The sequence below is a fragment of the Pyrgilauda ruficollis genome, unplaced genomic scaffold (genome assembly GCF_017590135.1).
Source record: "Pyrgilauda ruficollis isolate IOZ18807 unplaced genomic scaffold, ASM1759013v1 scaffold295, whole genome shotgun sequence".
NCBI classification, from domain to species: Eukaryota; Metazoa; Chordata; class Aves; order Passeriformes; family Passeridae; genus Pyrgilauda; species Pyrgilauda ruficollis.
The window spans coordinates 130,488-142,133 of NW_024524322.1; the positions used below are offsets into that span (position 1 = coordinate 130,488).

An 11,646-nucleotide genomic window follows, 5' to 3' on the forward strand; every position below is an offset into this window, starting at 1 on the left:
CCCAAAGGTGAGGAGGGAGGAAACGGGCAGGGTCACCCCAGCAGGTCCCCACACTGCCACATCCCCAAATTCCCACATACCCACATCCCCACACTGCCACATCCCCAAATTCCCCATCCCCACACTGCCACATCCCCAAATTCCCACATCCCCACACTGCCACATTCCCAAATTCACACATCTCCAAATTCCCCATCCCCACACTGCCACATCCCCAAATTCCCCATCCCCACACTGCCACATTCCCAAATTCCCCATCCCCACACCGCCACCCTGTGCCCCCACCACTGCCAGCAAAATCTCCATCCCAGGCTCTCTCCCAGCCCCACACAACCCCACAATCACTCCAGATCCTATACAATCCCACACAACCCCACACTTTTTCCCAGCCCTACACAATCCATATTCTCTCCTAATCCCATACTTGATCCCACACTCTCTCCCAATCCTATACAACCCCACTCCCAATCCCACACAACCCCACACTCTCTCCCAATCCTATACAACCCCACTCCCAATCCCACACAACCCCACACTCTCTCCCAGTCCCACACAACCACACACTCTCTCCGAATTCCACACTCTCTCCCCACACAATCCCATACAGGATCCCAGTCCCATACATGATCCCACACTCTCTCCCAATCCCATACAATCCCACACAACCCCACACTCTCTCTCAGTCCCACACAACCCCATACTCTCTTCCAACCCTATAAAATCCCCTATTGTCTCCCAATCCCATACTTGATCCCATCCTCTCTCCCAGTCCCACACAACCCCAGACTCCCTCCCCACACAATCCCATACAGGATCCCAGTCCCATACATGATCCCACACTCTCTCCCAATCCCATACAAACCCCCAGAGCCCCCCACTCACTGCTGCTCTCCCCAGGGGCCATTCCCTCCCCGGCAGCAGCGCGGCTCTGGGACAGGGCAGGGACAGGGCAGGGACAGGGCAGCTCTGCCCAGCTCCTATTGCATCACCCGGGCTCCTCCTCCTCCTCCTCCCGGCCTCCCGAGCCCGGCCAGGGCCTCCTTACACAGGGAACCCTGCTGGGGCTGCCCAGGTGTGCTGGGATCTGCCCAGGTGTGCTGGGATCCTGCTTGGGCTGCCCAGGTGTGCTGGGATGCCTGCTCAGAGCTGCCCAGGTGTGCTGGGATCCTGCTGGGGCTGCCCAGGTGTGCAGGGAACCCTGCTCAAAGGTGCCTAGGTGTGCTGGGATCCTGCTGGCAGATTTCCCCCAGGACATTCCTGCCCAGGCCGGGCTGGTTGGGCTGGTTCAGCTGGGCTCAGTGACCCTGGGGTGCTGCAAGGGCTCAGCCCATCACCCCAAAAAGCAGGGAGAAGGGAAAGGGGGGATGAGGGCTCAGCCCAGCACCCCAAAAAGAAGGGTGAAGGACAGGGGGATGAGGGCAGCCCCCCCGTGCCCCCCTTCCTGTGCCAGGCTCACCGTAGGACGCTTTCCTCTCCATGTCTGAGGTGCCCATGGGGGAGGCCTTGCCCTGCTCTGGGAGCTGCTTCACTTTGGACACATTGGCTGGAAAAAAGGAAAAATCCTGTCCGGGCCCAAAGAGCGGGGGGGGGGGGGGGGGGGGGGGGGGGATCAGGGCTCAGCCCGGCACCCCAAAAGCAGGGAGAAGAGAAAGGGGGGATGAGGGCTCAGCCCAGCACCCCAAAAAGAAGGGTGAAGGACAGGGGGATGAGGGCAGCCCCCCCGTGCCCCCCTTCCTGTGCCAGGCTCACCGTAGGACGCTTTCCTCTCCATGTCTGAGGTGCCCATGGGGGAGGCCTTGCCCTGCTCTGGGAGCTGCTTCACTTTGGACACATTGGCTGGAAAAAAGGAAAAATCCTGTCAGGGTGAGTCAGAGCCCTAGGTGTTAAGAATTTTTAATTTTCTGTGCTGAAAGGCACAAAAAATCCCCACTGCATTGGGCCTGAGGCTGTGAAGAAAGCTTCCAAAATTAATTAATAGCACTAAGATTACACGTGTGCAATTAGTTAAAAGTGTGTAATACCACAAAGTAGAAAACTTAGAGTTTTGAAGTACAGTAATAAAGATGAAAAGTTTTAAGGCAGAAACAAATTGTTATTATTTTCCTTCTTCTTCATAAGTTTAAGTAGTATTTTGTAATTAAACAAAAAAGTCTGGACTTGGAGAGATTAGTTATTTAGTTCAAAGAGGAAATAATTTAAGTATCATTCCCTAATTAAATAGTTTGATCTTAAAAGTTATTATAACAAAGGATAGTTAATAATATTAATATTATTAATAGAAGACTACCAGGATGGAAAATCAGAGCTGGCAGGAGAGAGGGGGACAGAGACAGATTCACTTCCCAGGCTCTGCCAGCTCTGAGAAACCCCAGTGAGGGACCCAATTCCAGCTCTGAGCTCCCAGCAGGGATCAGAGAGGGAATTTAGGCTGGGACCAGCTAAGGAAGTCTCTCTGCTGTGCCCAGGAGAGCCCAGGGGCAGCTGGAGCTGATTGTGAAACCCCAGGCAGGAAATGAGCAGGGAATTCCCCTGGTGAGGAAACCACATCTCACCCCCCTTCCCTGCACCCCCAAACCCTCCCAGGCCCCTCAACCCCCCCAGGCAGTGGGAAGTGGGTTAAGAGCAGGTTTAACTCCTTCATCACAGCCTGGGTTTAAATTAAAGCCTGGCAGGATCTGGAATGGGGTTGGGAGGGATAAGGAGGCATCCAGGAGCTCAAACTCCCAGGGGAAGCCAACAAAGCACCGAATCCTCTGTGAAATTCCATCGGGTTTGAAAGGGAGATTTCCAGAAAACAAGGGAATATTGGTTCAGAGAGGATGCAAAAGGAAATCATCAGCCAGAGACTACTCCAGCTCTGACCCCTCACGAAAACTTTTCCTTCTTTTCTAAGCACCAAACCTCAGAGCCTCCATTAAAAAAACAATAAAAAACCCAGTAAAGTTTAGCAAAAACCCAACTTTTCTCCAAAAGGTGATCCACGAGGAATGCCCTTACCCCAGCAGTGAGTCCCACCAGAGCTTCACCCCAGGGTGGAGCCAGGAGGGGGATTTGGGGGGGAATGTTCGTTGTGGACCCACCTCAGTATCTGAGGCCAGCCTGGGAGGGGCAGGACAGGGCCCCTTATCTGCCCCAGCAGCTGCAGGGCTGGGGGCTGGACCCACACCCAGCCTGGGAACATCTCCAGCTCACCCACCCCAGGAGCCTCCCGTGGGCTGCCTTTTCCATGAGGGAATTCTCCCTAAAATCCTAAAAACCTGCCCTGGATGCCTTTTTGTCTCCTCCTGTCCCCTGGGAGCAGATCCCAAACCCCACCTGGCTGTCCCCTCCTGTCAGGGAGTTGTAGTGACTCCACCCTTGGCCTGAGCAGCCAAGGGAATCTTCTCTAAATTCCAACCTAAACCTCCTCTGGATGCCTTTTTGTTTCATCCTCTCACCTGAGAGCAGAGCCCAAACCCACCTGACTGTTTCCCCTGTCAGGCAGTTGTGGGGACTCCACCTGAGCAGCTTTTCATTAAGGAATTTTCCCTAAATTCCAACCTCAACCTCCCCTGGATGCCTTTTTGTCTCCTCCTGTCCCCTGGGAGCAGATCCCAAACCCCACCTGGCTGTCCCCTCCTGTTGTGCAGAGCCAAGGCCCCTCCTGAGCTCCTTTTCTCCAGGCTGAGCCCCTTTCCCAGCTCCCTCAGCCTCTCCTGGTGCTGCAGCCCCTTCCCCAGCCCCACTCCTGGCTCTGGACCCCTCAGGGTCTCCAGGGGTGGGTACCTCATATCCAAAGGTCAGGGCCATGATGGTGATGAGGAGCCCAAAAAGACTTTTTCTCTCCTCCTGTTGCTGGGGAGCAGAGCCTGACCTGGCTGCTCCTCCTCTTGGGCTCCAGCTGCCCCTGGGCTCCCCTGGGCAGAGCAGGGGGACTTTCTTAGCTGGTCCCAGCCTAAATTCCCTCTCTGATCCCTGCTGGGAGCCTCAGAGCTGGACTTGGCTCCCCCACTGAGGTTTCTCCTGTGCAGAGCCACAAGGTCCCTCCTGAGCCTCCTTTTCTCCAGGCTGAGCCCCCCCAGACCCCTCAGCCTGTCCCAGCTCCAGCCCCTCCCTGTCCTGCTCTGGGGACCCAAAACTGACCCCAGGGCTCAGGCTGGGCACTCACCCTGCCCAGCTTGGGATGGGCACTGCCCTGGTGGTGCCAGTGGGCACACAAGCCAGGTGACACAAGCCAGCTGCCTCTGGGGACCCAAAACTGACCCCAGGGCTCAGGCTGGGCACTCAGCCCTGCCCAGCTCAGTGGGATGGGCACAGCCCTGGGCTCATCCTGCTCCTTCCTGCCCCCGTGCCAGTGTGCACACAAGCCAGGTGACACAAGCCAGGTGACACAAGCCAGGTGCCCCCATGCCCACTGGGCTCACATCCAGCCCTGGGTTCTCTCCCTGGCACCAGGTGTGGGCTCAGCAGGCTCACCCCCACGCTGAGCCTGGCATCACAGTGGGCACAGCAGCTCCTCCCCAGGGAACGTTCCCTGGATCCACCCAGCCCTGAGCAGAGCACCACGAGGCGCCTGTGCCCTCCCTCCAGACACGGCTGCTGGCTGTGTGCAGCCAACAATGGACAATGGGCTTCTTGTTCTGCCCCCACCCTGCTGTCCCACGAGTCCTTCCACAGCCCTGGGCTCATCCTGCTCCTCCTCACCCCAGGCTCATGCTGCTCCTGCTCCTCCTCACCCTGGGCTCATCCTGCTCCTCACCACCCCAGGCTCATCCTGCTCCTCCTCACCCTGGGCTCATCCTGCTCCTCACCACCCTGGGCTCATCCTGCTCCTTCCACAGCCCTGGGCTAATCTTGCTCCTCCCCACCCTGGGCTCATCCTGCTCCTCCTCACCTCAGGCTCATGCTGCTCCTCACCACCCTGGGCTCATCCTGCCCCTGCTCCTCCTCACCACCCTGGGCTCATCCTGCTCCTGCTCCGCTCCTCACCACCCTGGGCTCATCCTGCTCCTGCTCCTCACCACCCTGGGCTCATCCTGCTCCTCCTCACGCAGGCCCCGTGCTGGGAGCAGTTCCTGCCATTGAGCTCAGGCCTTTGATGTGGGCTTTGAGCAGGGCTGGTTCCTGCAGGGTCCTGACGGATCCTTCTGAGGTGGTTTTGGGGCTGACATCGTGCTGTGCTCCATGCACAGACACCCTGCAGGCTGGTGACACCTCACCTGGCGGCACTGGGAGCCCGTGACTGCTCACTGAGCCTCGGGCCAGCCCTTCCAGGGAGCCGTGGGCACACACAGCCCAGGAGCCGCTTGGCACCCCAGCACAGGCAGCTGGTCAGCTGGGTGGGCCAGCTGCTGCTGGAATGCTTGGACTGGATGATCCCAGAGAGATCTCCCAAGCTCCATGCCCTGATTCCAGCCTGCTGACCCCTCCCACACGGCCCTGCTCCTCTGCTGCACCGGCACCACCGGGCCCAGGACCTGGAAACCCTGTCCTCTGCAGGGACCTGCTGGGGTCACCCTGGGGCACAGCACGGGGGGATCACCACTGTGGGGTCATCCATTCCTGTGGGATCAGCCCTGTGGGATCCAGCCCTGTGGGGTCATCCATCCCTGTGGGATCAGCCCTGTGGGCTCCAATCCCTGTGGGATCAACCCTATGGGATCATCCATCCCTGTGGGATCAACCCTGAGGGATCAGCCCTGTGGGATCATCCATTCCTGTGGGATCATCCATCCCTGTGGGATCCAATCCCTGTGGGATCAGCCCTGTGGGATCATCCATCCCTGTGGGATCCATCCCTGTGGGTTCCAATCCCTGTGGGATCATCCATCCCTGTGGGATCATCCATCCCCGTGGGATCAGCCCTGTGGGACCCATCCCTGTAGGATCCACCCCTGTAGGATCACCCTATGGGCTCCATTCCTGTGGGCTCCATCCCTGTGGGCTCCATCCCCGGGGACACGCATCCCTGTAGGATCCATCCCCATGGGATCACCCTGAGGGATCCATCCCTGTGGGCTCCCTCGCTCCCTGCCCTGCCCCACTCCTGCCCAGCACATGAGCAGCAGCTCCAGGCAGGGCTGACCCCGCTCTGTTCCTGTCTCACCAAGCAGAGCCCTGCCCACCTGAGCAGGTCGGACCAGCTCAGTCCCTGCCCTGACCCCATCCCACGCTCGGGAGCTGGGGCCTGCCCTGGGCTCAGCAGGGCACAGAGCTGGGGCCTGCCCTGGGCTCAGCAGGGCACAGAGCTGGGGCCTGCCCTGGGCTAGCAGGGCACAGAGCTGGGGCCTGCCCTGGGCTAGCAGGGCACAGAGCTGGGACCTGCCCTGGGCTCAGCAGGGCACAGAGCTGGGGCCTGCCCTGGGCTAGCAGGGCACAGAGCTGGGACCTGCCCTGGGCTCAGCAGGGTAAGGGGAGCTTAGCCTGCCTGGGGCACTGAGCCTGGCTTGGGTTAGCAGGGCACAGGGCACTGAGCCTGGCTTGGGTTAGCAGGGCACAGGGCACTGAGACTGGCCTGGGTTAGCAGGGCACAGGGCACTGAGACTGGCCTGGGCTCAGCAGGGCACCAAGCCTGGCCTGGGCTCAGCAGAGCACTGAGCCTGACTTGGGTTAGCAGGGCACAGGGCACCGAGCCTGCCCTGGGCTCAGCAGGGCACTGAGCCTAGCCTAGGTTAGCAGGGCACGGGGCACCGAGCTTGCCCTGGGCTCAGCAGAGCACTGAGCCTGGCCTGGGCTAGCACGGCATGGGGCTCCAAGCCTGGCCTGGGCTCAGCAGGGCACGGGGCACCGAGCCTGGCCTGGGCTAGCAGAGCACGGGGCACTGAGCCTGGCCTGGGCTAGCAGGGCACGAGGCACCGGGTACCAAGCCTGCCCCGCTCACCCCAGGGTGCCCTCCTCTCACCACGAGGGTTGAAGTATCGAGGGTGACCCAGTTACTCCACACCCCGAAACCACCAACACCTGCAGGGAGGAGCAGCTCTCCTCCCGGCCTGCTCAGCCCCCAAATATTTAGGCTCCAGCCCCCAGATTTAGAATCCAGCCCCAGATTTAGGCTCCAGCCCCCAGACTTAGAAGCCAGCCCTTGGATTTAGGAGCCAGCCCCCAGATTTAGAAGCCAGCCCTAGTTTTAGGGTCCAGCCCCCAGATTTAAGATCCAGCCCCCAGATTTAGGGTCCAGCCCCAGGTTCAAGAGCCATCCCCCAGACTTTGGAGGCAGCCTCCAGATTTAGGCTCCAGCCGCAGTCTAAAGACCCAGCCCCAGATCCAGGAGCCAGCCCCGCTCGTTCCTTCCAGCGTGGGACGGGGCAGCTGACGCACACTTGGGACCGAGAGTTTCCACAGCCTGGAACGAACCAAAGCCACAAAACCCCGGAGCCGTCACCGCACCCTCCGGCGCTGCTCTGCCCGTTACCGGGACCGCGGAGGGACCGGAGCCCGCTCTGAGTGCCACGTGTGAACCTTGCCCGGGGCCAGCCGGGAGCGCGGAGCCCTGCCAGGTCACAGCGACATTCCCGGAGCCGCTGAGGGGCCTTCGGCACCGGCCGGACTCATCCTCGCCCCGGGATGGAACCGGAGCTGCCACCGGGGACACGGGGACCCCGTCCCGGGCAGATCGAGCCCCGCGGGGCTCCGCACAGAGCCCCGGCACCCCCAGCCCGAACGGACGAGCCTGGGGGACCCCCAAACCCCGGCGGAGCGCAGAGGGTCGGAGCCGGTGCCGCCACCCCCGGCCGGGTCCCCGGGACACCCCAAGGTCACCGGGGGACCCCGAACCCCCGCGGGCAGCGCCGGGGGGCGATGGGCAGCGGCTCCGTGACCCCCTCCCGACCCCCACCCAGGGGTCCCGTAGCACATCCAGGGGACCCCCGGCGGGCACCGGAGCCCCCCAAACCACCCGGTATCCCTGGTACCGGAGCCCCCCGGTATCCCCGGGGCCGGACCACCCCGGGGCTGGAGACCCCCGCAGCACATCCAGGGGGCCCCCGGGCACCGGAGCCCCCCAAACCCCCCGGTATCCCCGGGCACCGGAGTCCCCCGCAAACCCCCCGGGGCTGAAGCCCCCCGGGACCTCCGGTACCGGAGCCCCCTGCAGCACAACCGGGACCACCCCCGTCCGCCCGCCGAGGGTCGTTCCGTCCCCCATCGCTCACCGGCCCCGGCCGCCCCCGGCCCCGCCGCCGCCGCCGCATGCCCGGCCCGAGCCGCGTCCCGGCGCACCGAGCGCGTCACGGGGCGGCACCGGGGGCGGCACCGGGACCCCGGGGTGGGGCCTGAGCCCGAACGTGGGTCCTGGGCTGGGGGGTGCGGGGGGCGAGCCCCAGCGTGGCACCAGGATGGCAGCCGGGGCCCCGATCCCAGTTTGGGGCCCCAGGATAGCAGACCAAGCCCCAGGTCCCAGTTTGGGGTCCAGATCCCAGTTTGGGGTCCCAGGTCCCAGTTTGGGGTCCAGATCCCAGTTTGGGGTCCCAGGTCCCAGTTTGGGGCCCCAGGTCCCAGTTTGGGATCTCAGGTCCCAGTTTGTGGTCCCAGGATGGCAACCAGGCCCCCAGGTCCCCGTCTGGGGTCTCAGGTCCCAGTTTGGGGTCCCAGGTCTCAGTTTGGGGTCCCAGATCCCCGTCTGGGGTCTCAGGTCCCAATTTGGAGTCCCAGGTCTCAGTTTCGGGCACCAGGTCCCAATTTGGGGTCCCAGTCCCCCAGTTTGGGGTCCCAGGTCCCAATTTTGGGTTCCAGGTCTCAGTTTGGGGTCCCAGATCCCAGTTTGGGGTCCCAGGTCTCAGTTCGGGGTCCCAGATCCCAATTTGGGGTCCCAGGATGGCAGACAGAGCCCCAGGTCCCAGTCCCCCAGTTTGGGGTCCCAGTCCCCCAGTTTGGGGTCCCAGTCCCCCGGTGCAGGGATCATGGGCCCCAGTGCAGCTCCTGAGCCCCTGGAGGGGGGGTTGAGCCCCAGGGAGGCCCCAGGAGGGTCCCCAGACCCCCGTGGTGGGTGGGGGCACACCCAGGGGCAGGGCTGGAGCTGTGCCAGGGCAGCTTTGGGATGGGTACAGGGCAAGGTTCTGCCCCCAGAGGGTGCTGGGCACTGCCCAGGACCCCCAGGACATTTGGGCCCCAGGTCTCAGTTTGGGGGCCCAGATCCCAGTTTGGGGTCTCAGGTCCCAATTTGGGGTCCCAGATCCCAGTTTGGGGTCCCAGGTCTCAGTTTGGGGTCCCAGATCCCCGTCTGGGGTCTCAGGTCCCAATTTGGAGTCCCAGGTCTCAGTTTCGGGCACCAGGTCCCAATTTGGGGTCCCAGTCCCCCAGTTTGGGGTCCCAGTCCCCCAGTTTGGGGATCATGGGCCCCAGTGCAGCTCCTGAGCCCCTGGAGGGGGGGTTGAGCCCCAGGGAGGCCCCAGGAGGGTCCCCAGACCCCCGTGGTGGGTGGGGGCACACCCAGGGGCAGGGCTGGAGCTGTGCCAGGGCAGCTTTGGGATGGGTACAGGGCAAGGTTCTGCCCCCAGAGGGTGCTGGGCACTGCCCAGGACCCCCAGGACTGCCAGGAGCGTTTGGAAAGCACTCCAGGGATGCCCAGGGTGGGATTTTCGGGTGCCCAGGGTGGGATTTTGGGATGCCCAGGGTGGGATTTTGGGATGTCTGTGCAGGAGTAGCCTGGTTTTATTAATGGTGTGCCATTATTAATGGTGCTGCTAAATGGCTAAATCCTGGAAAAATGAGAAATCCAGGAGGTGGGAGACTCCACCACAACAGCTCTGACCCGACAGAGCAGGAATAACACAAAAAAATATTCCTAAAAATAGGAATGACCCAACGGGAGGCCTCGCTCCCCACCTGGAACCAGGTGGGACTGACCCCAAAGGCAGCCAGGAGCTGGGAAACTGCACAAACTGCCCAAAATCCCCAAATCCCGGCTGGTTTGGGCTGGGAAACTGCCCCAAACTGCTCAGAATTCCCAAATCCTGGCTGGTTTGGGCTGGGAATCTGCCCCAAATTGTCAAAATCCCCAAATCCCGGCTGGTTTGGGCTGGGGTTGGGGCTGGGAAACTGCCCCAAACTTCCCCAAAATCCCCAAATCCCGGATAGTTTGGGCTGGGGAGCTGCCCCAAACTGCCTCAAATCCCGGATAGTTTGGGCTGGGAAACGGCCCCAAATTGCCCAAAATCTCCAAATCTCAGCTGGTTTGGGCTGGGGAACTGCCCCAAAGTGCCCCAAAATCTCCAAATCCTGGATAGTTTGGACTGGGGAACTGCTCCAAAGTGCCCCAAACTGCCCGAAATCCCCAAATCCCGGCTGGGCTGGGCATGTGCCCCAAATTGCCCAAAATCTCCAAATCTCGGCTGGTTTGGACTGGGAAACTGCCCCAAAGTGCCCCAAAATCTCCAAATCCTGGATACTTTGGGCTGGGGAGCTGCCCCAAAGTGCCCAAAATCCCCAAATCCCGGCTGGTCTGGGCTATGAAAATGCCCAAAATCCTCAAATCTTGGCTGGTTGGGGCTGGGAAACTGCCCCAAACTTCCCCAAAATCCCCAAATCCCGGATAGTTTGGGCTGGGGAGCTGCCCCAAACTGCCTCAAATCCCGGATAGTTTGGGCTGGGAAACGGCCCCAAATTGCCCAAAATCTCCAAATCTCAGCTGGTTTGGGCTGGGGAACTGCCCCAAATCCCGGCTGGTTTGGGCTGGGAAACTGCCCCAAATTGCCCAAAATCTCCAAATCTCAGCTGGTTTGGGCTGGGAAACTGCCCCAAAGTGTCCCAAAGTGCCCCAGAGTGCCCCAAAGTGCCCCAATCCCGCCCGCCCCGGGCACGGCCGGTACTCACCCCGCTCGCAGCCGGGATTACCGGGCATGGCTCCCGCAGCCCCTCCGGTTCCCGTGCCCCGTCCCCTCCGTATTTAACGGGTGTCCCCTCCCTGCCCCATTCCACCCCGAGCAGAGTCCCCGAAAAAGCTCCGAGGCACCTCAAAGGGCGCCGATCGTTAATTAGCCGCTCGTTAAGCCGCTTTGATGAAGCGGCGGCGGCGGCTCCGCTGATGCGGGCCGGACTCTGCTCGGGCAGCCCCGGGACGTGCGGCCCGGAGCGTCCCGGGCCACGGGGGCGATAAATGAACAGCAGAGTCAGCAGCACCCGGGCACAGGTGAGGAGGGCACGGGTGCCACGTCCCGGGGAGCGGAGAGAGTCCCCGGGGGCACCGGGAGTCCCCGGGGGCACCGGGAGGCCCTGAGCGGCACCGGGGGTGGCACCGGCGCCGGCAATTTCTGCGGGTGTTTCCCGAAAATCCTTGGGCAGGGTTTGGTTTGTTAGGAACGAGGAAAACAAACATGACCCACATAGCGCTGGGCTGGAAGGGAGGAGCCGCAGACGGCGGGTCCTGCCCGGAGAACCGGGAGAGAACCGGGAGAACAGGGAGAGAACCGGGAGAAGCGGGCTCGGGAGGCAGCACGGGGGCACAGCGACAGCTGCTGCACGGGAGTGGGAAAGGTTCCAACCCTGGGGAAGCGGGAGGAGGGTTCCGGCTCACCCACCCGCGAAGAAGCGCCGCCACCGGGGCAGAACCGGGACAGAGCCGGGCCCGGTAGGACCGGGGAGCGCCCGGTTGGGCTGGGCGGAACAGAAATGCGGGGGCTCGGGGCGCGCCCGGAGCCCCCAGCACACAGGCATTTCCGGCGCGGCAGCCAA

At 62.0% G+C, this 11,646-nt stretch overlaps 1 protein-coding gene across 8 annotated transcripts in view; it reads right to left on the reverse strand.

Annotated features, from left to right (window-relative positions):
* SLC11A2 (solute carrier family 11 member 2) overlaps window positions 1-11,643 on the reverse strand; it is a 38,457-nt gene extending 26,814 nt beyond the window's left edge. For 6 of the 8 annotated variants that reach the window (XR_005955543.1, XR_005955545.1, XR_005955544.1 and 3 more), the window contains exons 1-2: window positions 11,493-11,643; window positions 1,750-1,836 (exon numbers count right to left, since the gene is read on the reverse strand). Coding sequence is in view for 5 of the 8 variants with exons in the window: in XM_041472658.1 (XP_041328592.1) it covers window positions 1,750-1,836; window positions 11,493-11,628 (223 nt within the window). In the remaining 3 variants the exon portion in view is untranslated. Of the gene's footprint in view, window positions 1-882; window positions 920-1,456; window positions 1,566-1,749; window positions 1,837-11,492 lie in introns of those variants that run through there. The other 2 variants (XM_041472661.1, XM_041472662.1) reach the window with 2 other exon arrangements.
* Window positions 11,644-11,646: the final 3 nt, after the last annotated feature.